We start from the raw sequence: 25,055 nt of genomic DNA on the forward strand, positions 1-25,055 counted from the left end.
CACACGCACACACTCACTGGTCTGTGTTGCCAATTCTTTAGGCATGAAGGCCGGGCTTGGCCCTGGGTATGAAGCTGAGCAGTGACTGAGAGTGGTCTCCCCTGGAGGCCTTTCCTTGAGAGGCCAGGCCAAGGATGTCAACACTGTACCCCAGAGTACCTGGAGGTGACCAGCAGCAAGGTCAGCGGAGATCTATGCAGGCCAGAGCTGCTTCAGGGACCAGCACTGGGACTGCTGGGCCAGAAATTCTCTTTCCCCAAATATTCCAGAGGAAGAGCCTGTGGGGGATGGGAGCGGGGGAAGCCGGTTCCCCGGGGCCATGGGCCTCTCCACTTGGCTGGACCCCTGCCTCTGTCTCCCAGAGCCAGTTTAGCTCCACATGCCCACCTTCTCTGAGCTGTTTTAACAGGGGGTGGTCCCCCAGGGCCGGAATGAGGCTCCTTGTGCTCAGCAGGGATCCTCCCCCTGCCCCCAGCCCACCACGTCCTGACCAGAATGGTGGGGCCCATGCTTCATTCACTCATCACACATTTATTTGAGGGCCTCCTACGTTCCAGAAACTTCTGGGGTCACCTAAGTCAACCAAATAGGCCAGCAATTGGTCACACTGGCCCGGCTCAATGCTACCGCAAGCGAGGGAGCGGGGTGGCAGATCTGAGGATGCGCGGGGGTCCGGCTGCCACTCCGACTCACCCCCGACCGCGCGGCCTGCAGCCCCCTCTTCACCCCTGCGTCCGCTTCCCCCCCCCCACACCTCCCCGTGGCCTCGGAAACGGTCGGTTTACGGGATGTGACCTCTGGGAGAGGCGGGTCCCTTTTCAACAGAGCATCCCCACCTGGCACGGAGGATGCGCTCAGTAAATGTTGGATGCAAGAGTGGATGACGGATGGATGATGGATGAATGCGTTCCCGCGTGCGGACGCACCCGGAGGCTGGCCACCAGGCGGATCCCGGCGCGGAGTCCCTCCCTGCAGCCTCCCGGGGTAGTGAGCCGAGCAGGTGGGGAGGGGACTTCAAGGAGGCCGCCCCCGACTCTGTCGCGCTGCGGGTGCCGCGGCGCCCTCTGGGAAGGGTAGTTCGCGCCTGCGCCCAGCGGGCCGCCGAAGCCGGGGTCTCCGGGCGGAAGTGGGACCACGTCTCTGGGAGTGGGGCGCGCCGGGCGGCCGGGGCGTCCCCAGCATCGCCTCTCGCCCACTGCCCGAGATCCCCAGCCCCGCCTCCATCCGCGTTGACCTCGGTCGCCGCTGTCGCCGAGGGTGGCGGCACGGTCGGCGGGCGGGGAGCGGGCGCCGCGGGCCGCGCCGGAAGCTGAGAGCGGAGGTCGAGTCCCGGAATGGCGCACCAGGTAAGGCGAACCCAGGAGGACAGAAGGACCGACGGACAACTCGGCCGGTCAGCTCCGCGCGGCGTGGTGCGGTCCGGTGGTAGGGCGGGGCGAAGACCCCGGGACCCGCCAACTTTGGGGTCTGGCTGTGTTCGGCCAGGCGGGCCTGCGGGACAGGATTTCCTGGCGAGAAGTCTAGCCCCTCGGACGACCCCAACCCCTCCCCAGTCCTCGGCCCCCAGTACCCTGTACGTGGAGCCTGTCTCCACCTTTGGAAACTCGTTCCTTTGGGTTACGCATCGCCCTCCCTCGGCGTGGCCTCTTTTGATTGCTAGTTATCCTGGCAGCTGTGGGCACGAAGGCCTCGGGAATGAGTAAATCTGATGCGTTTATTTGGTAGGATCCTGGACCCTTGGGGGAGGGGGCGTGAAACAAGGCCTCAGGTTTTATCCACCAGGTAAGGTGTGTAGATTCGAGAGCTGGAGGAAGAGCCCCATCTGTCATAGCCTGGGCAGTTGGGGCGAGTTGCGTGCGGGGCTGGGACGGTGCCGGGAATACGTGATGATACCTAATGGGGAATTGTCGCACGTTCCCCTGGGTGAGCGACCGGAGCCAGTTCTGTAATTCTGGTGGCCCGTGAGGTTGGTCCAACGTCAACTAATTGTAGACTCCATGGTTTGGAGGTGGGTGGGGATTGAGATGGTGGCTGGGGCCATCTGTGGCCAGGCATAGCCCACACTGTACCAGAACCTCCAGTCATTAATGGCCCACAAGCTCCTGGGACAAGGCAGGAAAAGTGGAAGTTGTGGGAGCAGAGGCAGCCTTGCCTGAAGCTCTGGCTGTGCAGTTAAGCAGCCCAAGGGCACCCTTGCCCAGATTATGTCCACTGGGCCTGTGCTAGGCCCTCCTCATGCTGCAGTTTCCTTTTCTACAAAATGAGAGGTTTAGACCACCAGTTTTTCAGATCTGATGTTCCAGGAAGGATGTGTCCTCACACCCTGTAGCTTCATAGAGGAGGTGGCTAGAGTGGCTTTGGGGAGCAGGAGATTACCGTCAGATGGATAGTGATGGGAAAGGCCTCCTGTCTTCCTGTCCAGTGTGTCTCCCAAATACCTAGGGATGTGTGAGCACAGCCCATAAGTGGGGAGCAGCAGGGTGCAGAGTCCGATCTGGGAACCCAAGCCTGAGGCACTCTGGGAGAAGGGGTCTAGGCCAGGAAGGACTGTGGGAAGATGGACTGGCCCTATGGGCACAGAAGCTGTGGTTTTCATGCTGGGCTAGTGGCAGGGCAGAAGGAATGTTTTAGGAGGCCCAGCATGGCAGCAGTGAGCCAGGAGACTGCACAGTTACAATAATCCTGGGTCAATCCAGAAAGCTTTCCTCCTGTCGGCTGAGGGAGGGAGGCCTGAGCGTCACAGAGGAGGTGAGGTAGGGCTCGCAGGGGGCAGCGGGTCCAGACTGCAAGCCAACAGCGTGTTTCCGTCCTGAGGCAAGCATTTGTGCCTTACGTGTTTGCATCCCTTACACACACGCTCCTCACTGTGCCTCCGCTTTTTCTGGGCAGAGGGAGGCCATTGACTGAACCACCTACTCTGGCCACAGTCAGTTCCCATTTCCATTTTATAAGAACTTTGTCCTGAAGAATTTGTCTTGAGGCTGAGATGGTGAAAGACCTGAAAACCATCCCTTCCAGATGTCTAAAAGAGCTGGGTGTATTTAGCCAGGAGATAAAGAGGCACTCGAGGTCAGGAGTAGTGTGTGTGTGGACGAGTTCATTCTGTGTAACTGGACGTCAGGCCGACAGATTTGGCTGCTGCAATACTAATCATAACACTTAACTGTGTCCCAGCATTTGGTCCAGGCACTGCCTGTATTAATTCATTTAGTCTTCACAGCATCCCTAGGCTGTAGGCCGATTTTATAAATGAGTTCACCGAGGCCCAAGTGGGTTAAGTAGCTTGGCAAGATGCCATAGCTAATATGAAGCAAAGCAGGGAGTGGAATTCTGGCAGCCTGGCTCCTGGGGTCCAGCCCCAACTCCTGTGCTGTACTTCGTCTGTGCGTCCAGAACTTCCGAACTGCCCGATTGGGCCAGTGATAGGACCAGCTGCTGGAAATGTGGTGAGCCACCCATTACTGAAGGCATTCAAGTGGAAATTGAAGAGCCATCCTGTTTGGGGTGGAAATCGGGATTTCATGATCCCTGCTCCTAAAAGGTCTACAGCAGTTACCTGTGATTTTTAGCTCACAAATGCACTCCACTTGAGAGCTGGCTCCTAGGAAGAAGGGGGGCCGAGCCTGTTTGCAGAGGTCTGTTCTCCCGTATGCTTTTCATCTCCAGCAAGGCTGGGCAGGACTCCAGCCTGTGACTGGACTGTAGTGCTCCCCTGCCCTCTGATTCTAAGCTGAGAATGTGTCAGGATAACGGAATGTGTGAAAATGTAGATTTCTGGGCTGACTCCTGATTCAGTAAATCAAGAATGAGGCAGGGAAATCAGCCCTAATTATAAGCAAACTGAAGTAAATCATTTGAACCCAAAAGCCCTTTTGTTTTTTCAGTCATCATGTTATAAAAAGCTTCTTATGGGAGAAGTTGAGGATACAGAGTATTTTTCACTCAGTTAAACAGAGAACTTGTCTGCCTACCTCTTGGGATAAACTAACTCCCCAGGAGAACTGTCCTTCGGCTGTCCTGAGTCCTTACTCCCACATTCCCCGCTCCACCCAGAGCAATGCCATTTGGACTCTTCTGCCATTTAGCAGTGGCCACAGGAGCCTTTATTTGTACTGAGGATCCGTCACAGCAAACTTTATTGGGTAATAATAACTTTTTAAAAATTAGAGCCATTTGATGCTTGTTTTCTTAAGGTTTACTAATATTATTGGTTATAGTGACAACTAAGCCCAGCAGAAAGGGTACCCGAGTGTCAGCTCAGAGGTCCCAGTCCTACAGTTGGGCGTGAAAGCCTGCAGGCGTGAAGCCTGATGGTGTTCAGCGCACCCAAACTACTCACGTCTGCCCCGTGGCTCGGCCGCCTCCTCCAGGTGGCTAATCTCTCCCATCGGGCTTGGTTTGACCAGCTTCCAAGTTCTGGGGATGTCTTATTTTGCTCTGGTATATTGGCCAGAGTGAGAGTTTAATAAAAATTTGTATGGCTAGCATAAAAGCAAAATAACTGTGACCTGATGGCCCTTCCCTGCCCCCTCCCCATCTTTCCTCAGCTGTAGCAGTGAGCGAATGGGGCAATTAACAGGGGGTTCCGACCTTGTTGGGTCTGGGATCCTCTTTTTTAATGTTGGAAACTCCCCTGAACCCTACGTAGTTGTATCCTTAGCATATTAGATGGTAGTCTTTGCAAGTATTTTAAAAGAAGTTTTTTCAGTGTTACTTTTAAATTTTTAAAAATGTTTTTATTGTTTATTTATTTTGAGAGAGAAAGAGAGAGAGCATGAGCAGGGGAGGGGCAGAGAGAGAGAATCCCAAGCAGGCTCCACGCTGTCAGTGCAGAGCCTGATGTGGGGCTTGATCTCACGAACCGTAAGATCATGACCTGAGCCAAAATCAGGAGTCGGACATGCAACCAACTGAGCCATCCAGGCGCCCCTTTTCAGTATTACTTTTAAAGGACACACGTCCCCTTTTCAGTGTTACTTTTAAAGGACACGCACATAATCACAACAGAATCTGTATACGTTTAAACGTAGTCATCAAAGTGTGTAAGCAAAAACGTGTGTTCAGCCAATAAGACGGTGTTTGTGACCATTCTGACACCAGGTGTGTTAGGGCAAGTCTGAGGCTCTGGGTCTACTCTGGGTCTACTGTGCAGATGAGAACTTTCTGACCGAGGTGTCTCCCTGCGCCATCAGCCCTGGGGTTCCCCTTGCGAAGGAGGGAGAGAAGGAAGAGGATGTAGCCGGGAGGAGCAGAGGGACGAGAGAGTGTAGCAAGGCAGTGGGCTGTGGGCTCTGGGAAGGAAGGGAGCGGCCTGAGCTCCCTGGCTGGGGACTCAGTGGGTAGAGCATGCAACTTTTAATCTCAGAGCCGTGAGTTCAAGCCCCATGTTGGGCATGGAGCCTACTTTAAAAAAAAAAAAAAAAAAAAAAAAAGAAGAAGAAGAAAAGAAAAGAAAAGAAATATTGTCTACCAGGAAGGCGCACTAGAGACTCGGTGCCCTGGGTTTTCACTGGGGGCTGGTCACATAGTCACTTCCACCTGACATGGACCAAAATCCCAGAGTTCCGGAATGAAAGTAAACGATCAGCATGAACCACACTGTGCAAACAGCTTGGGCCCAGTGAACCACCCTCCTGAAATCCAAGTTCCCTAACACTGGCCAGGCCCAGCCTGTAAGCAGGGTGGCCTCAGGCCTGCTCTGCTAGTTGTCATGCACAGACCCTACCATTGACTACATTGTATATGTCCAAAAGCCAGGAAGAAATGGGGGTGGCTCTCTGAAAGATGTTTTTGAGGATGTCTGAGCGTGTTCTTGGAAGGGAGTGAGCAAACGTGGGCCAGAGAGGTGGAGATTAGTTCCAGAGAGACTCCTGGCTGGCCTAGTGGGCTATAGAGGGAGGATGGGAACCTCTGGGACCAAAGACAGGTAGGTGGTCAGTGGGGAGGCTGCCTCAAGCCTCGTGTGTGTGTGGATGGGGTCCCGACCACTTCAGCAGAGGAGCGGAGGGCAGTGGTTGTGACCATGTGGTGCCCCCTGTCAAAGGGTGACGGGTAGAGTGGGAAGCAGATGCCGTGGGTGACAATGCTGAGAGTTGGTAGCAGTGATGGTTTTAAAGTCGCTGACTTGAGATGATGAAACAAGGCAGTAGATTATTTGCTTGATTAGGAAGTGTTTTCATTTTATTCACTAATTTTTTTCTTACAAATAGTTGAGCATCTATTTCTACACCAGAAGGACCCTTCCCACAATTTACATTCTGTTTGCTTAATTTGCACAAAGTGAATTTTTGCTGTAATTTAAAATTCATACCTATCAGATGCTGGTCATCTGGGGTCTCACAGCCATCTTAAGGCCCACTTAATGATTATTTTTAAAGAAGTCAGGACAAAATGTTTCTTTTATCTTACAAAGCAGGGGATGCTCTCCAAGGGTGGTCCCAGGTTTCTTCGGAGCCCTTCTCTGCACAACGGATAACGGTGTACCAGGCTCCAAGCCTAGAGGGCCGAAGAGCGAAAGGTCAGGGAGGGGGACAGAGTGGGGGAGTGTGGAGGTGGGAGCAGGGAGCCCTGGACGGTGGCCGGGAAGGGCTTGGGTGGCATCATCTCCTGCTAGAGTGTAGTGCCCACGAGCTGCATGGGCTTGGTGGTGAATGCTATGGGTCATGGCCATGGCAATCACCGTGGCTGGCTGGGGCCCTGAAGGTCAGGTGAGACCAGGAAAGTGAGGGCAGGCTCAGCCCAGCACAGACCTGGATTCTGGCAAAACAGCTGGAAACCAGAGTTCTACCTGGCCGGGCCAGAGGGTCTGCAGAAGAACTGTGGCTGTAAGATTTGGGGTCTGAAGTTCAGGGGCTACGAATACAGGACAGGTGCGTCGGCCGCTGGTTTTCTTCATTCACAGGCACCCAGCCATCTGTCTGTGGGAGGGTCTGCCTCCTCTAGACTTGTGAGCTGTTTGAGGTTTTCTCTTTCCCCCTCTTCCTTGGGGTGGGACAGGGAGGAGCAATGTAAACATTTTGCTTGCTTGATTCCTGACTGTTGGGTCCTCCCCACTAAAAAGCGTGGAGTGTCTCGTTCGTTGTCGTCCTTACTATCTGTTTTATGTGTCAACTTTTTTATATGCCGTAGCGATAGGATCCCAGGTCCTTGCACAGCCAAGGTGAAGCTTGCTTGTTGCCTCCGGGGGTTCTCTAACATGGTGAATTCAGGGCTGGCTGTACTTCCCAGCCTGGAGTTGACCTTTTCTGAGGCCCCAGGCTGAGGGCCACAGATTGTACCAGCTCCTCTGGGAACCTGTAACAAAGGATTACAAACCAGCTTACCCAGCAAGTGAATTCTCTCACTGTGCTGGAGGCGACGGGACTCAAACCAGGGTGTGGGCAAGGCCGTGCCCCCCTCTGAAGGCTCTAGGGGAGGATCCTCCTCCTCTCTCCCGGCTTCCCGTGGTTCCAGGCCTTCCTTGGCTTGGGGCTGCGTCACTTCAGTCTCTGCCTCCGTTGTCACCTGGCCTTCTCCCTGTGTGACCGTGTCTCCTTTTTATGAGGACGTCGGTCATACTGGGTTAAAGACCCACCCTACCTTCGTATGACCTCACCTTAGCCACATCAGCAGGGACCCTGTTTCCAAATAGGGCCGCATTCACAGGGGCCCGAGGTGCAGCCCCCCTCTTTGTGCACACAGTCCAAACCCCATCACTGTCTCTTGAGCAGATGCCCATCACCCCTTCACCTGCCCCCACGTGCCAGCCCCCCGCCACACCCTCCTTGCTCCCCACTTCCTGGTGTATCCCTGGTGTCGCCAGGCGGGAACCACCAGCTCCCCTGAGGTTGTGCCCACAGGTGTCCGTGGCCTTCCAGGACCTGGCGGTGCGCTTCTCAGAGGACGAGTGGCAGCTGCTGGGGGAGGGGCAGAGGGCGCTGTACCAGGACGTGATGCGGGAGAACTACGAGACGCTGCTGTCCCTGGGTAAGGAGCCCGCTTGCCCAGCGGGCCAGCACCATGTCCTGAGTCGCCCTGGGCCCGGCGGGCCTTAGTCTTACCTACTAAATGGACACAGTTGGAAGTGGTGCTCCGGGAGCCTCGGGCCTCGCTGGGGGCCTCGCTGATCTTCTTTGCCATTGTTTCTGGGTGAGATTTGGTGGGTGCTCCGGAGCGGAGCAGGCTGGTCTCTGAGCACCCGACGGCCCTGCGGTTCTTGGGGTTGGGTGGTCACACCGAACACTCACGTAAGCAGCTGTGTGATTGTGTGTAGTTGGGTGGAGGCCAGCTTCCATTCCCAGGGGGCTGTCCCTCCCTCTTTTCTTTCCCAGGGACAGCTGAGCTGCTCCCCCTCTCTGCCTTCCTGTCTCCTACGGAGCCTGCTGGAACCATGGAAGGCAGGAGCTACGCTGGTGAGGGGCAGGAGCCTCCCCAGGGAGGAGGCCCCCTGGGTGAGTAATCCTGGCAGATGAGGGTCAGGCCTCGTTGGGTGTTCTGGCCCCCTGGGCCCAGGGGGACTCACTCTTGTCCCTTCCACTGGGTGGTCCTCAGCCCCTGGCTCTACTCCTCAGGGACCGCTATGACCTCAGCCCTTGCCACACTCTACGCCCAAAGCCCTCTGCGACTTTTACCCTTTGCCCCCCCTGGGCTGGGAACCTGGCACACAGTTGCCCATTGTACGCAGGGCTAGGAAGAAACCTAGGATCACCCTTGGAGACTTACTCAAGCCCCCTTCCCACCACCAACCACGCAGAGCCAGCCTGCAGCTCCCGAGGGTGCTGCCACAGGGCTGACATCTGCAGACCTCACATGGTGGACACGGCCCACGGGCCCAGCCTGGGTGAGGCTGGGAGGTTACAGGTGCCAAGAAGGGCAGAGGGCCTGGCTGCCGGGAGGGGCAGGGGAGGCAGCCCTCCTTGGCGCTCCCCTCCGAGAAGTACCAGGTGCTGAGCGACGGTACCTCGAGTCCCCAGCCCTGAGTCCTGGCTGTGCCCGGGCAGATCCTTTTACTTCTGGGACAGAAGTCACTCCACGTGCTACTCACGTGGTAGGAGGGTGACATGAGATGTGGTTTGATGTCGTGCACAGAAGCGTGAGTGCGGAGCTGACAGAGGGTGTGGGGGTTCACTGCGGCCTTTCTGGCAGGAGGAGCGCCCCCGCACAGCCTGCACCTCACGGCCCTGGTGCAGCTGGTGAAGGAGATTCCAGAGTTCCTGTTTGGGGAGGTCAACCCCGAGAGCGAGAGCGGGGGAGCCGGCCTGGACAGGGAGCGGGCCAGTCCCGAGGGTAAGTCGGACAGCGGCCACTGCATTCCACAAGATGAAGTTCAGGCTGCAAGCTGTGTGCCTACCCAGTTCCTGCCAGACCCTAGGCGGAGCCCCCGGCTCACGAGCCCCGAGAGCGCGTCCGCCCCCTAGAAGGCATGGGTGGTTGGTGAGACGGTGGCTCCCGACTCTTCTCATGGTGGTTTCTACGTGGCTTCAGCCACACTTCATGGCCCTGTCGCGTCGTGCCCTGTGTGGCAGCTGAGGCCAGTCCCTGTTCTGTAGATGAGGAAGAGGAAGCCACGCAGACTGGGCTCGGTACCCCCAGCCCGTGCTCTTCCCACCTCCCCAGACTCTTGCTCCCTCCCCCTGCTCACCGGTGCTGTCAGCTCAGACTGCACCTTCTCTCGAAGTCTGTCCCCACCAGTCCTGGCCTTTGCGCCTGCTCAGTGGATGGTAAATGAAACGGAAAATGGGGTGGGAGGATCTTATGGGAACAAGACCGTGGCTGGGAATCTGTATTTCAGAGCCCAGGAATGACAGTGCAGAGGATACTGCCTTGGTACTGGAACATGGCAAGGAAGGGCCTGGATGGGACAGTGTCAGGGACTTTTTACCCATTGCTGGGCTTAAATTCTGGCTTCCAGCGTCCTGTCCTTCCTCCCCAATAGCAGCTGTGACCGTGGAGACGTGCCCTCTCCGAGGCCTGCTCAGCTGCCTTCCAGATGCATCTACTGGCTGGCCCAGCCTGGCCACCACGTCTAGCAGCAGCTCATCGTCCAGCGGCCTTCCTGGAGCCGGGGGACAGGGCAGTCCCCTCCCCATCAGTGAGTGTGACCCAGCAGGGGCAGGGCTCTGACCCTGGAATCAGGGAGACTGGACTCTGTGCCCTCTGTTATCTCTAGGACTCAATTTCCCTTGTTGTTAAAGGGGGCAGGCTCCCCAGAGAACGGGACAAGGTTCCCTATCTGTAGACCAAAGAGCAGGTGTGATGCTCGGTCCCTGAGCAGCCTCTGTCCCAGCCCCGCTTGTGCTCTGTGTGCTCATGCGCAGTCAGCTGAGGGCAGTGTCTAACATGCAGGCCCATCGGCAAGGGGACACCTGTGCGCCCCTGATCGGAGTCTCAGCCTTTCCCCCCGCTGAGAGCAGAGGAGGGTGAGGGTAGCCACTAGAATTCCTCTGGAGTCTCATTGTATTTTCAAAAATTCTTGCCAATTTTGCATTTGTCAGAATAGCTGGTTTTTAAAGTATTTTAAATGAAGAGGGACTAAAATTGACACCCTTGAAAAACAAACCCCATTTAGCCTGTGACTTTAGGTGTCGTCTGGCAGGGGGTCCATGTGCTCAGACTTGAGAAGCAGGAGGGCAAGATTGGGTCCTGCGTGTCAAGGCTGCCGGAACGACTTACTGAGCCAAAGTCAGAGGCTGGAATTGGGGGGTTCCACGTTATTCAGGGAAAGCCGTGTTGATGCTTACAATGACACCAGAAGGAAACAGAGACAGACTCCTAGGACAAGCCCACAGGAGCTGGCCCTGCCGCAAATTCAAGTTTCTAGTACTTGGCTGCCCCCCAGGGATTTGAGGTGCTGAGAGGTCTGTTCTGTGGGGACCAATCTGGGTCGGTTCCTCAGGACCAGGAGCCAGGGCTAGAAAGACCTTTCTGTCTTTCCTGTTACAGACACTGCTGACAAACCAAGATCTACAGAGAAGGAAGGCCCCGAAGCCCCAGGTGGGGAGCCCAGCCCTCCCACCTGTAGCCCCAGCAGGAAGAAGGGTCACCGGAAACAGGAGAGAGGGCCCATGGGGACAGGTGAGAGGCTGGCTTTGCGGAGAGTGGGGTCTGCCCCGGAGCTGAGCGGGGAAGGGCAATGGAGGCACGTTTGGCTCACACACGCGTGTCAGGCGGCTTTCTCATCTCAGCCCCCTGACCACCCTACACAGCAGGTGTTGTCCCTGCTCACACAGACCTTCTGAAGGCCACCATCAGGGCTGCACTGACCTTGGCCGGTCTTGTAGGTGCCGTGGGAATCTCTCCTGGGAGCAGCCCCTTGCAAGGCCTTATCAACTGCCTGAAGGAGATCCTTGTGCCTGGGCCCCAGCACCCTGAGGTGTCCCCACGCTCACTGCCTCCTGTCCCCGGCCGGGACACCTCTCAGCTAACCAGAGCAGAGCTGGGGCCTGGGAGCCCGCCCTGGGGAGGTGAGTCCCCCGGGGACCTGTCTCCTCAGGTCAAGGTTTCGGAAGCCCCCGAATTGCCTTTCGGTAGCTCTTTCTCCGAATAGCAATGTCTTCCCAAAGGATCGTTCCCAACGTGGCTGCTCCAGTATCCTCAGTGTCCTCGTTCTGGAGCCAGGCGGCTTTCTTGGGAGAACGGCATTTGGTCAGCTCGTAGGCGGAAACTCAAAAACAGACTCGGCCCTAGATCCGTGTGTGTTTTTTCACCCGTCTTAATACTCCTCCCTGAGGAGGAGCCGTGGCTGTCACTTCGCGTTGACACTAAGTGCGTGTTTGGAGGGGCTTGGGGGATCGGGCAGCGTGGTGGGGGCGGGAGCGCTGGCCCGGCGTCTGACGCCTGGTGGCTGTGAAGACTGTGCCCGGCCCCTGAAGCCCTTGAGCCTCGGCTTCCCCATCTGTAAAAGGGGACAACCGTCCCCCCCTTTGGGGGCTGTTGTGAGGCCCCGGTACGGTGACGGACTGGTGTTTGCTTGTGAGAAGCTCGGTCCGGAGATGCCAGCTCGGCTCGGGGCCCAGGGAGCCACGTGCAGGTCGCAGCCTGTCAGCTCGCTTCCTGCCGCTGCTACCTGCGGTGACGCCGCGTGCCCTGCCTCCGTGCCGCGCCCGTGCGTCTTCCCTCCCTCCAGCCGGCCGGTTCAGGGAGGCATGAAGGCAGGCGTTTTTAAACCGAGCACCGAGCACCGAGCTACCGAGCTGATGGCGGCCTGTGCAAATCTGAATGAGCCGCGAGAACACCCACATCTCTAGATTCCTGGCCCTGAACCCTTTTAACGGCTTACCTGGGTCGGCTGCTTTTGAATTTTTTTTTTAATTTTTTTTTTTTTTTTGCAACGTTTATTTATTTTCGGGACAGAGAGAGACAGAGCATGAACGGGGGAGGGGCAGAGAGAGAGGGAGACACAGAATCGGAAACAGGCTCCAGGCTCTGAGCCATCAGCCCAGAGCCTGACGCGGGGCTCGAACTCACGGACCTCGAGATCGTGACCTGGCTGAAGTCGGACGCTCAACCGACTGCGCCACCCAGGCGCCCCTGGGTCGGCTGCTTTTGGCTGTACGTCGTGACCGGGCCCAGGGTGAAAGTATGTTCCTTTTTCCTGTAGTGAAGTCAGAGGCAGCTTCCGGGGACTGTCCCCTCCAGGGTCTGCTGAACTGTCTGAAGGAGATCCCCGAGACCCCGCACAGGCGTCCCAGCCCCTCGGGCGTGCAGGAGGATCCAGGGGCCTACAGGAGGAGTTCTGGAGGTAAAGGCCACTGGCCGGGCAGGGAGGGCCCCAGGACGCCGTCCATTTCCTTTCCCCACTCCGAGCAGGGTTCCACAGCCAGGCCCTCAGGCCCTGGCCTCTGCATGTAGGTGGGGGTCACCGCATGTTGGGGGCGATCCCTGTCATGTCGGCTCGGCACGTCAGAGGCGCTTCATCGGTCTGTGATCACCATCCAGCGTGGCTGTGAGAGTAGGGCTGAAAGCTTCAGAAGGGAGGAAGGGGGCAGAGGGAGGGGTAGGAGGCTGAGAACAGAAGACACGGCTCTGGCTCCCCGTAGACACTTGGGGCATAGTTTCGAATTGGGCGTTGTCCTCGTGTTCGCGTGGGCTGGGGTAGCATTTCCACTCGCTGTAGATCACTGGTACTCAGTAGCTTCTCAGACTATTGGGAAAGTCGAATTGAGACGGGCTTGCTGGCCTTGGAGTAAAGACCTGATTTGGTGCCGCCGGAGGAGGCTGATGTGGCTTTCCTCAGTAGAACCCCCTGGAGGCGGCGCCCCAGAGGGGCCAGGGGCAGGATGGGAGCGCGAGTCGGCGCATGTCAGTCCGTGAACAGTGACCGCTTTGGAGCCAGAGACTGCTGTAGAGGCCAGGGGCCTTGGGAGCCCCGTCCCACCCCTACAGGGGCCTCGTGCGGGCTTCCCACAGGGCCCAGGCCCCCCCAGACCCCTCCTCCCGGCCCTGGTCCAGGAGATGGCAGCGTGCCCCCTGTGGTGAAGACAGAGGACAGCCGGGCCCAGAGCCCCCCAGTGCCTGCGTCCTGTCAGCCCGGCAAGTGGACCCACAGCCCCTCTGCCACCAGCAGCCAGGGGAGCAGTGGAGACACCAGAGGGGTCCAGGTGCCCAGCTGGGGCCCCGTAGCTCAAGGTGAGGCCTGGGGACATCTGCTCGAGTCCTCCCCAGTAGGATTCTCAGCCCCACCAACAAGGTTCTGCCCACCCACAGAAGAGGGAGCAGGTCCAGGCCACGGGGGAGGAGGGAGGGACCACGCCGTCCTTCTCTGGCAGTGACTCCCCTCTCTTAACCCACATCCTTCTCAATCTGGGTGCCCGCCCCGGAGCCTTCCGTTGTAAGGAGCCTTCCGTTGTAAGGACTTTTGTTTTGCAGAGGTTCCCTGCCTGCCAGGAAGCTGGCCCCTATGTACTAGCGGGTCTCTCCACCCCACCCCTGGGCCTGGGGTACAGATTGTGTCCTTCCCATGTAGGAACAGAGAACAAATCAAAGTCCCCTGCAGGGTGTCCTGCCTGGCAGGCCTCCAAGCCTGGTGCAGGACTTGTCACCCCTGCAGAAGGCAGGTTGGGGCAGCCAGCCTGGGGCCGGGCCAGGGGAATGTGCCCGAGATGGTGATAGGGCCGTCTCCCCTGTCCCAGCCGGCAGTGCCTCGAGCTCGCCCCTGGAAGCCCTGGAGGCCTGTCTGAAGGGCATTCCCCTGAGTGGGTCGTTACCTCCCCAGCCGCCGACCACCTCTGGGTTCCGGAGCCCTCAGCCGGGAGATCCCGGGTCTCAGAGGCCCGAGCTGCAGCCCCGAAGATCACACAGTGAAGGTAGACGGGGCCCTGGGCACAGGGTGGCATTTGTCCTTGCGCATGGCATAGGGGGACACTGAGGACGTCGTTAGGTCCCCCACTCCTCATCCTGGGCCATGAGGTGCATGCCCTTCTCTAGCTCCCTTACTGATGCCTGCCCTCAAGCACTTCCTGAATGTGGGGGAAACCAGTTCAACTCTTCCTGCACACTGCCTCCTCTGAGAGCTCTGGCTTACCTTCTAGTCGCAGGAGACCAACAGTTGGGTTCCCATGGGTTTTTTAACCAGAGCCGTGAGCCCCCAGCCTACGGGGAAACCCCTGTGGGAGATCCTGTGGGGTAGGTCTCCTGGTGCCCACCCAGGGCCCCGGGGACCTCATGCCCAGTGGCTTTCTCATGATGTCAGCTGTGCTGTTTCCTGCAGAGGTGGCTATGGGGCCTCTTCTGGCTCTGAGTCTGCAGGGCTATGTGAGAGGCAGCCCTGCCCTCCCCTCAGGTCCCCACAGCACCCCTACCAGCTTCTCCTCATCCAGCAGCACCGATGGGGACCTGGATTTCCAGAGCCCAGGGGGCAGCCAGGGGCGTCAGCCTGGAAAAGGTGAGCTGCCGGGCCTGCGGCCGTCAGTCCTGGGAAAGGGTGGGCTCTTCCCCTGCCCACATCGTCTGACCCGACCAAGTCCGACCGCCCTACCCAGTGTCTGGAGCAGAGCTGGGGATGTTGAGGCAGGAGCAAACCCAGGACTTATTACAGGGTGGGAGGGGGAGAATGGAGGATCGGGGGTTGAGGGGTGGGGAGGGGAGTATCCATTTTAACGACTAGGCTCAGAAGGGGCAGGACGATATCTAAGGTCTCTTAAAAAATAGAAAAGGGTCTCCTTTAGTGTCAAATTCTCCTTTGTCCCAGCCACAAAGAAATGCCTATGATATCAAACTGACCTCTGACTTAGGAAAAAAAAAGTTCAGAGGTTCAGGTTCATGTAAAACCTCCTTAAGGAGTGTCTGTGGTGACCTGTGTCTGTCCTAGGTGCCCCCACGGGGAGGCATCCACGGTGAGCTGTCACACCTCTTTGGAACCTTGCAGGACTCTGTGGGGTCCCCTCTTGGCCTTTTTACCCACTTGAATAGTCCAAGCACTGCCCTGTCCGCACTCGGTCCCCCTTTGCTCACCTCATGTGTTGTCTGTGGAAAGCCTAGGGCTGCCCCAGGACTCTGGGCCAGGCTAGCTGGGGCCCGCAGATCACCACTGGGGGCTCCAGTGTCCACGGCAGCCCGGATTCCTGCATCCTGCCACGGTCAGCTGCTGGTGTGGGGGCTTCTTCCTCCCCAAATGCAGCCAACTTCTCTTTTTAACGTTTAGTTTTTATTTTTTATTGATTTTATTTTATATTTATTTATTTATTTATTTATTTTATTTTTTAAATGTTTATTTAGTTTTGAGAGAGAGAGACAGAGTGTGAGTAGAGGAGGGGCAGAGAGAGAGAGGGAGACACAGAATCCAAAGCAGGCTCCAGGCTCTGAGCTGTCAGCACAGAGCCCCACGTGGGGCTTGAACTCACAAACTGTGAGATCATGACCTGAGCCGAAGCCAAATGCTTAACTGACTGAGCCACCCAGGCGCCCCAACTTTTAGTTTTTAATAGGTAATCACAGGGTTTTCGTTCAAAAGCTAAAACAGGTTGTGTAGGAGAGATGATGCCTCCCCGCACCCCACCCTCCCGGGTCACCACTGCTGTGAGTTCTCCCCTTCTGGGGCGTCCCGTGCGTGGCCAAGCTGCTTGTTCCCTCACACAGGTGGTAGCCCGCTCTACACAGCTCCCCCGCCTCATTTTTTGTTTTACCGTTTGCCTTTGGCACCTTCCTGAACTTTCTCTGCATGTTTCTTGGACACTAGCCGCACCCCGTTCCTCTGAACCACCGGACAGTGTCGGTCACAGGGCTTGGTGCATTGCTTGTTTGGGCAGCCTCTCTCGGGGCACCTTGTTTTCTAAGAAACCCAAACTGCAGGAGAGGTCGTGCTGCCTTTTGGAAGCTCCCAGCCCAGCTCTGCAGCTCCCTCTGTGGCTCTGGAACTCAGGAGAACCGCATTCGGGGCTGCTGTGGTTGAACTTTGCTGTTCCAGCACCACACGGCGGCCCAGAGCTCTGGTACCCTCTCTTTCTTTGTGCCTGGCCTGGCCCAGTGTCTGCAGACACCTTCAGGAAAGAGCGTGGCCATGGCGGCAGCTCCCGTAGATAAGGGCCTTTCCTTTTCTGGACTTTTGGCCCATCCACTTCCTTCCAACGCAGATGCGTTATTTGCGATGTATTTGGGTTTTTTCCCAAGTTGTGACTGCACCGGTGCTGGCCTTCTCAACCTGCTGCGTCATGTCCGGAGGCGAGGGCACGCGTTTTCCTCTGCGTAGTGGAGGGGGCCTCATGGCGTTCGGTCCTCACGGCTGTCTGTGGGCGAAGCAGCATGGTGGCCTCCCTTGCCAGGGTGGAGCAGGGTGTTGTGAGGGAGCCTGGCCTGTGCCTGTGGCTCATCTTCCGGCTCAGACAGCTTGGCCTCTTCCAGGGCCAGCCCAAGCAGGCTGGCCCAGAGCTGGGACTGACACGTGTTTGGGACCAGGTACCTGGCGCGACCAGTCCAGCGCTCCGTGCCGCCTCCCCGGGGCCCCAGCTGCCCCGCACACAAGGGCATAGCCAGGCTCCCGGGGTTCACAGAGACTGAGCTCTGACCATCCAGGATTGCAAATGTTGGGTTTTCGCAGGAAGCCCAGTGGGAAGCTCCCCGCTCCAGGGCCTGGAGAACTGTCTCAGAGAGATACCTGTGCCCAGGCCACAGTCAGCCTCGTCCTGGTCCTCAGCGGGGGACAGGGGGCCACAGAGAGCGGAGCCCAAGAACTGGACGGCAGACAAGGAAGGTAAAGCATGGCCACCCCGGTGTCTGAGAGCAGGGCAAGGCGACTCACACACTGCCAACCCCCGCCCTGTGTCCCTGCGCGGCCGGCAGGGCCACTTCCAGCCCTGAGACGATGCTCTGGGGACGGCTCTGGCAGGGGCCTCTGTGAGGCCAGAAAGCCAAATAGCGCTGCCAGAATCTGAGTGTGGGCGCAGTCAGGGCGGGATACCCGGCCCCACCACGCGCTACTCTGGGTCCAGGCCTGCTTTTTCCATCCTGGCTGTGCCGGCCCTGCCCGCCTTCAGCTGTCCAGAACACTCGCTGAGCTGTGGGGCCCTCAGGAGTCCAGGTGGCTGGGTCTGGGGATGAAGAGGTCCTGGAAGGTTTGGGCGGCTCCCGGGAGCATCTGGAGGCCTGGTGTGTGTCCCACACCTGGAGCTCGTGTGCCCGAGAAGCCAACAGCGGCAGAAACTATTCTCTGTCCAGTAACTTTTTTGTCTCAACGCCCCATGGGGCTGACAGGCCCTTTGGCTTCTCATTGAAACAGGACTGAGGGGCGAGGCCTGTGAGCCAGCCCATCTGGGACAGAGTCAGGGGGAAACACCCACCAGGAGCTTCCGGCTGGCCAGCCCACAGGCGCTGACCTCTAGCAGTGTCCCCATCTGTTACCAGCGAGGACTCAAAGACCACGGGGCCACCAGGCCGGGACCGTGGCGGTGGCTCCAAGATGGTGAGCTGACATCTCCCTCTGTGTTTAGTGGCAGCCCTTCCCCCCAGATAAAATCCTCCATGAGGGACTAGATTTCCCCTTCCCTCTCCTCTGTTCCTTCCGTCTCCCGCCATTGCCCCGGCCGCATGCTCCACACCACAAGCTGCGTGCTAGAGCAGGTGGGCCTTCCCCAACCTCCCTCCAGCTGTTGGCTGGAGCATCCGAGGTGTGCTGAAAGAAGACTGTGACCCGGGTCGCTGAAGGGAAGGCAGGAGAATGGTTTTTATGCAGCCCTTGGGTTTCTCTGGGAGAGGACTGGTCATTTCCTTTATTGCGGAGATTGCCTGGGGCCAAGGGGGGCGGGTCTCCCTCCTCTGGTGCCGCTGCTCCTTTGCACTTATAGCAGTGTTCCCTCCGAGCCCGGCCAGAGTGGGCTGGCAGGGTCTGACTTGTTTGGCTCAGTGTGGTATTTCTAAATATTCCCAGCAGAAAAGAACTGGCTTGGGGTGGGGGGTGAGGTTCCTGGGGACATAACTGAGTCTCTGCTCTGGACCGCTGGTCCTGAGTGGGGTGCAGGTAGGTGCAGGCCTGGCTGGAAGCAGGGACGTGAGACTCCGGGAAGGTCCCCCGCTGGCTTTCTGGGGCAGCCCGGCCAGGCTCGGCCTCGCTTCTGTCCGCCTGCCAGCAGGAGTGGGAGCTGTTCAGCGTTTACCCGCGCTCGTGTGGGGCCGTCAGCTGAGCTGGAGGGGGACTTAGCCTGTTCTCTAAGGTAGAGGGTCCTCCTGAGTGTTCTTTTGTTGTCATGGCCCAGGGGCAGCCACGAAGCCCTCCCCACTCCATTGCCTGGAGAACTCCCTGAAGGGGATCTTGCCAGGGAGGCCCTTGCACTTTGCCTGCTTGGCAGGCCCCGGCTCCGGCTCCGGCTCCAGCCCGGGCCTCAGCCCCAGCCCTGGCTCCGGCTCCAGCTCCAGCTCCAGCCTCAGCAGCTCGGAGGGAGAAGAGCTGTGGCAGCTGCTTCCACAGGGTGAGCTTGCGGGTGGCGGGGGACAAGGAGAGGCCAGGGAGCCAGGCCCAGCGGGTACAGCCACCGCCCTGACCCCTGCTTTGGTTGTGTTGCCAGAGAGGGACCGCCTTCCGAGCTGCAGGGGTCCTGGCCCCCTGTCCCCACGCCCCGGCGGCGCCCCTACAGGCGGCAGCCTGGGTGAAGGCCCACGGAGAGCAGAGCCCGGGGCCCCCTACGGCCTCCATGCAGGTGAGCCTGGGGTCTCCTGAGAGGGGCCTGGATCCCCATATTGCCTCTTACCAGGAAGTTCTCTACTTTTGTCATGCTTGAGTTCCCCGTCAGCTGAGCTGCGTCTGAGAGAGGAGGGAGGGCCCAGGGCCCAGGATTGTTAAACGAGTGTGTTTAATTAGGAAGCCTGGCAGTGAACTTGGTCCGTATACATTCCATACGTGTAATACATACACAGTATACGCACTGATAACGTCTGTATGTACACACACTGCTGGGTTGGTCCGAGCCTACCCGCGGTGCCGCTCTCAGCAAGGAAGCCTGAGGCACCCACCCAGCCCCGACTCATAGGCAGCCAGCCCCACGGATGTTTACCCAACGGGCCTGTCCCCTGTGGTTCTTCTGTCATAGGATGCATGTCAGCAAAAACCATCAGGGAACTTGGAGGGACGGGATCTATTACTCACAGGCCCTGCAGGGTGCACAGTAGGCCTGAGGGGCGCACAGTGTGGCCGCAGGTAGAGAGGGAAAGGAGAACAGTGTGCCGACCTGGGGCTCTGCCTTTATTCGGCTCAAGGGCGGGGCGTCAGGCTTTGTCCGGTTCACTCTTCACTGGGAAATTTAAAGCATCGGAGCGGGAATTAGGGCACAGGAAGGGAGAAGCAGGGACACTCAAGTGGCCAGTTACCTAAACCTAAGTCACCCTGGGCCCTCTGAAAGACGGGCATTCGTGGGTCGGGCGGGATTGCCAGTTGCCGTGTCGTGCAGAGGGCAGTGTGTTTCTCTGAGATGGATGTTTTCTGAATGGACGGCTCGGCGATTGGACGCTTAAGGTCAGGGGTCAGGCACTTGGGCTGCATGTCCGTATATGTGTGTGCACGTATGATGATGATCGTCGTGTACCCTGGGATATTTGATAATAAACAAAAACAGTGTCAACAGTCAGACTTTTCCCCCCCGGGAGGACTTTGAGGTTGTGCCGTCAAGAAGGCTGGAAAAGCCGTGTGCCATTGCGGGCAGCCTCGCCTCTCGGTCCAAGCCCAACCCGGTGTTTGCCCCCAGCAGGCAGAGCCGAAGAGAAGACGGGAGGCAGGTGCCAGTTGTCCTGGAGAGAAGTGTACTCGGAAACCCCGGGCCAGCCTGGCCCCCTGGGCAGCAGCGGCGGAGGAGGTAGGGGTGGGGTGAGCAGTCAGGGAAGGGAGCTCTACTCCCCCGCCCTCCAACTCGGGCCAGAGGCTCTACACGGTCCTTGGCTCCCGGCCAGGCTGTACCCGCATTCCCCACTGCTCAGTGGGCCTAGTGGGGAACAGCAGTGTGGGCCTGGGCACGGGCTGGCTTCCTGTGGCCCACAAGGCGTCCCCAGCGTGTTCCTGGAGGGGGCGGGAAGGGGGAGCGGGGCTTGCCAGTCACCGCCCTCTCCATCTGCCCTCTCCGGCCTCCCCCTCGTGGTAGAGCTGGAGACGCCAGGTCCTGGCTGCAGAAGACTCCAGAACTGTTCCAGTCTGCCCTCATCACACGTGCCCCAGCGGGCCATTCAGCAGAGCCGGACTCCCTGACAGGCCTTGTGTGTCCATCTTGCATCTCATTTAACATTGTTTGAAAGTTGCAAGCTCAGTGGCTTGTAGGCTTTTGGGCCAGGGCCAAATATCCACGTGCCAGAACGGCTCCTGCAAAATGATATATGGCCACACCCCAGGTGCTCTGTGCTCTCTCTACAGGGGCCGCTGTGAACCCCTGCCCTGCCCCTCAGCTGGAGAAAAGGCCCGGGCCGGGGCCCTGCCAGCCCCTTGGATCGGCCCATGGGCCCCTGTCTTGGAAGCCCAGGGTCAGTGAAGAATCCAGGGGCCTGGGGCCTGCAAATGGAAGACCAAGTGTTGCAGGTGAACCGGTGGCTTCCCTGTCCCCTCAAGGCATCAGGAGTCCTGCAGGCAGGGGTGGGCAGGGGGTCCGCATCTGCAGTGGCCACCCGCCTTCCCTGCCGCTCAGCTCCTTCCCTCGGGGCGGGCCGGCCAGGAGCTTGGGAAACGCTCTCTCGCAGCGCCCTTCCAGGCTCTTTGGGTCATAGGCAGGAAGAGTCTCACCTTGATCTCCAGGGTGCTTATTTCACTTCAGTGTTCTCTAACAGAAATAGCTGGCTCTTTCATAAAAGCACTCAGATACTTTTTAGAGGCAAGGAGACCAGAGTAAATAATGCCGAGAGTCAAAGCTTGGAGTTGGAAGAGACTTTACAGAGAGACGTGGAAACTGAGGCCCAGTAATGCAGAGTGATCTGGCCAAGGGCATCCCAAGAGATGTGGTTCTGCATCACACCTGACCTTGGGGAAGCTCCTCCCTGTACGTGTTAGAGGCACGTGAGGGAGGGCCTGGCGCGCGTCCTCACTGCAGGGTATGTGCCGAGACTCTCACACCAGCAACTCGATTGGGGCTCCATCGCTGGCTCGTGGGCTCTGCCCCTCTGGAGGCACAGCGGTTTTGTTTTGTTTTTTAAATGTTTATTTATTTTTGAGAGAGAGACAGAGCACGAGTGGGGTAGGGGCAGAGAGAGAGGGAGACACAGAATCCGAAGTAGGCTCTGGGTTCTGAGCTGTCGGCACAGAGCCCGACGCGGGGCTTGAACCCGCGAACCGAGAGATCATGACCTGAGCCGAAGTCGGACGCTTAACCTTAACCGACTGAGCCACCCAGGCGCCCCTGGAGGTGCAGCTGTTTTAAGAGCACCGAGCTGGCCTAAAGTTGCCAGGCCCATGGCCTCTCTCTTGGACAGAAGTTAGAAGCCTGCTTGTGCATTGGCAGCCCTCAGCTTAAATCCTTCCGGAAGAACCTGACCAGGCAGCCCACAAGTCACTTCCGCCTGTGTTTGGAGCCGGGAGTTGCTAACGAGGGGGCAGAGCTGGGCTGGGATGCAGATAAGTGGAGGAAAGCAGGTCTGCCCCACCAGTCTGGGGTGGTAACGGGGTTTTCTTAGGTTTGCCTGGGGTGGAGACCAGTTCCAAGGGGCCTTCGGGTGAAGGATTAGCTGATTTTTTTTTTTTTTTAAGTAATTTGAGATCTCAAGTCCTATGACTCTGACTTCTGAATGGGGATGGTGAAGGCCAGGGTGCATGTGCTGAGACCAACAACACCGGGTACTGCCGCGGTCCCCTGGCCACGCCCCTAGAGGCGTCCACGCCCCAGGCTGGTCTGGTCCTCTTGGGCCCCTCTCCCAGCTGCCATCCATGGCCTTGGCCTCATGCTGTCTGCTGAGGTTTCTTTTGGCCCTGCCCACTGATGTGCTAGGGCAGGTTTAGGTGGTCTGGGGTACCATTTGCTCTCAAATGGGGTACAAAGAACCTTTTCCTAGAAGGTGGGAAGGCCGCTGTCCTAAGAAAGCTGGAGACCCAGTCTGTAGTTTGTCCGGTACGTGAATTTGGGGAGCGGCCAGGAGATGTGCTACCTTTGATGTCATGAGCACTGGTGTTGATATTCTCAAGCCTGAGTCACTTCTGTCCCATCTAAAGCCAGGCCTTAGCGGATGGGGAGGATTCCAGATAGGGCAGCTGATGGGGCTCCCTGGGGGGAGAGAAAGGTTCTGACAGCCTGAGAATTCTCTGTCCCTGCTCTGGTTTTAGCCAGGACCCAGGGCAAGCCACTTCCCAGAGGCCTGCCTGAGCCACCCCCTGTGGCCGCCATCCCTCCGGCTTTGCCGCAGACGCCCCCACAGCCGTGCCCCTGCGGAAGTTCTCTGCAGCAGGAGCTCCGCGGCCTCGGTGCCGCCCTCTCGGAGAAGCTGGATCGGCTGGCCACCGCCCTGGCGGGCCTGTCTCAGGAAGTAGCCACTATGAGGACGCAGGTGGATCGGCTAGGGAGGCGCCCTCGGGGCCCTGGGCCAAAGTGCCAGGCTTCCTGGCCATGGGCCCTCTCCCGGGGACCTCGCTGGGCCAGTGGCCCTGCTCACAGACACCTGCCCTACGGGAGACAGAAGGGCCCCGCCAGGCCGAAACCAAAGATCCTGCGTGGCCAGGTGGAAGGCTGCAGGGCTGGTGACACCTCAGGCCTCTCCTGCAGAAGATTCCGCCCGGTTCCTCAGCTGCCTCCAGACGCCCCCACAGCAGAACCTTCTGGCCCCGACTGCAGCCCTTCCCAGCAGCCCCTGTCCTCAGCATGCAGCTGCCACACCGTGGTGACCGCGCATGCCCCCCTCGGACACGCCGGGGGTCCGCAGAGTGCCCCCAGCTCCTCAGTGCCTACCGCCGGACCCCCGCAGGTGGCTTGTCCTACCGCCAGTGTGGACGCCGAGCCGCCGTGTGCAGCAGCCCTGCCTCCTGGGACCCGGGGCCGGCCCAAGGACCCCAGCAGCCTGATGGTGGGGGTCCAGAGGGTCCTCGGGGAGGAACTGTGGGGTGGGGGGTGTAGGGCCCTGAGGTGGGGGGCCCCGAGCCACCTTCTTCACCAGCTCAGCCCTGCCGAAGGCAGCTCGACCCTGGCCACTTCCCCCAGGTGCCGTCCCGCCCCCTCATCCTGCTCCAGCCCAGCCTTCCCTGCCTCTGGGCCATGAAGGGGCTGGGAGCTCGGCCCTTGACCCCACCGCCCTCCGACTCCGGGATGCTGCTTGCTCAGGGAGGCCGCTGTCTGGGGTGCATTTCTCAGCCATGCCCCTGGCCTCCTTGGCTCAGGTTCATTCAGATGTTGCCTCCCTGTCTTGTCCTTCCCGCTGGATCTGTCCTGGCACGCAGGTGGGAGGCACGCCTGCCCGGGGCGGCTGAGCAGCTGCAGTGGGACCACAAGAGCCCCTCTTCCTGGCACCTGCCCTTCCTGATCTCGGCACGAAGCGGGGCTTGGCTCTTGCTTTCCTGGTAAATAGGGGCATCGATTTCCTTTGGAGAGAAGCCCCACTGTTTCAGCTGGATTTGCCCGTGTGGAGTCTGACGTTAGAGAAGTGGGGTGCTGAGGGAAAGGCCCTGGGCTCCTGCCATCGGTTACGGTACCAGCACGAGTACCCAGTCGGCTCAGCTCCTGCCTCTCCACGCTTCCAGAGAAGTCGGCAATCTCCCAGAAGGCTGGGAAAGTCAGCTGCAGGATGGAATTCGCACACGACTCCTTTGAAGAGTGGCTCCTGTTCACCAGGCAGCTCAAACAACAGACGTTTACCTTTGAGAGTGTGGAGGCCAGAGTCCAAGGTCGGGGTGTGGCCGAGGCTCCGAGGCAGCAAGGAGGGTCGGCCTCGGGGCTCTCTCCTGGCCTGTCCGTGGTCATCTTCATGTTCACGTGGCTTTCTCCCTGGGCACAGATCTCCAGATTTCCCCTTCGTGTGAGGGGGCAGCTGCGCAGGACCAGGCCAGCCGAGTGCCCTCACTGTGGCTTGATCACCTCTTTAAAACCCCGTCTCCAAATAAGGTCACGTTCTTAGGTATTGGGAGTTAAGACATCAACACCAATTTGGGGGGCACAGTTCAAACCATGACACGTATGATGGACTGAGTTAGTCTTCTCGAATTTGTGTTGGGAGAAGAGAGCTCCTGCTCTGGGCCCCCCTCCTCAGGTGGCACTCCGTTATATACTGGGAGGCTTGCCTGTCACCTGCCTCCTGTCCTTCCCCAGGGTCAGATCTTTTGTCCTAGCCTTATGTTCCCACTTTAGTCCTTACTAGATGTGAAGAATTTTCGGGAACTGTGTGTGTATACTTGATGCCCAGGAAGGGCCGCCAAGCGTGGCCTGGCATGGTTTGCTCTGCTGCCAGGACCAAGGCACTCGATGGTGGCACAAGCGATGCCTCGTGCCTGGTCAGGGACACAGCACGCTGGGGACACACACAGGGCCTGGCCTGTTCCCTTGGCTACCCCTACAGATGCAGCAGGCTGCTGATGTGGGACCGAAGGGAGAGGGCCTGGGGCTGACAGACACCCTGGTGGGGTGGGGTGGGGTCGGGCGGGGAGGCAGGGAAGCGATAACTGTTTTCAGGACGGGAATGAGTCCCAAGGTGACCGTCTCAGAAGC

At 58.6% G+C, this 25,055-nt stretch overlaps 1 protein-coding gene across 5 annotated transcripts; it reads left to right on the forward strand.

Moving 5' to 3' along the window:
- The first annotated feature begins 1,037 nt into the window (after nt 1–1,037).
- Nucleotides 1,038–24,540, forward strand: KRBA1 (KRAB-A domain containing 1). Of its 5 annotated transcripts, none has more exons than XM_043589841.1 (18): nt 1,038–1,346; nt 7,839–7,965; nt 8,310–8,429; nt 9,124–9,264; nt 9,914–10,069; nt 10,921–11,052; nt 11,259–11,441; nt 12,578–12,718; nt 13,387–13,605; nt 14,109–14,282; nt 14,687–14,860; nt 17,012–17,164; nt 17,690–17,872; nt 18,663–18,875; nt 18,972–19,103; nt 20,145–20,252; nt 20,801–20,962; nt 22,691–24,540. In XM_043589841.1, the coding sequence occupies exons 1-18, from the start codon at nt 1,335–1,337 to the stop codon at nt 23,614–23,616; spliced, it is 3,456 nt and encodes a 1,151-aa protein (XP_043445776.1). In that variant the 5' UTR covers nt 1,038–1,334; the 3' UTR covers nt 23,617–24,540. The 5 variants fall into 5 exon arrangements, with proteins under 5 accessions (XP_043445776.1, XP_043445778.1, XP_043445779.1 ...); XM_043589843.1 differs by having other exon boundaries at nt 20,148–20,252; XM_043589844.1 differs by having other exon boundaries at nt 13,429–13,605.
- Nucleotides 24,541–25,055: the final 515 nt, after the last annotated feature.

This window comes from Prionailurus bengalensis, chromosome A2, assembly GCF_016509475.1.
Source record: "Prionailurus bengalensis isolate Pbe53 chromosome A2, Fcat_Pben_1.1_paternal_pri, whole genome shotgun sequence".
In the NCBI taxonomy this organism is placed as follows: Eukaryota; Metazoa; Chordata; class Mammalia; order Carnivora; family Felidae; genus Prionailurus; species Prionailurus bengalensis.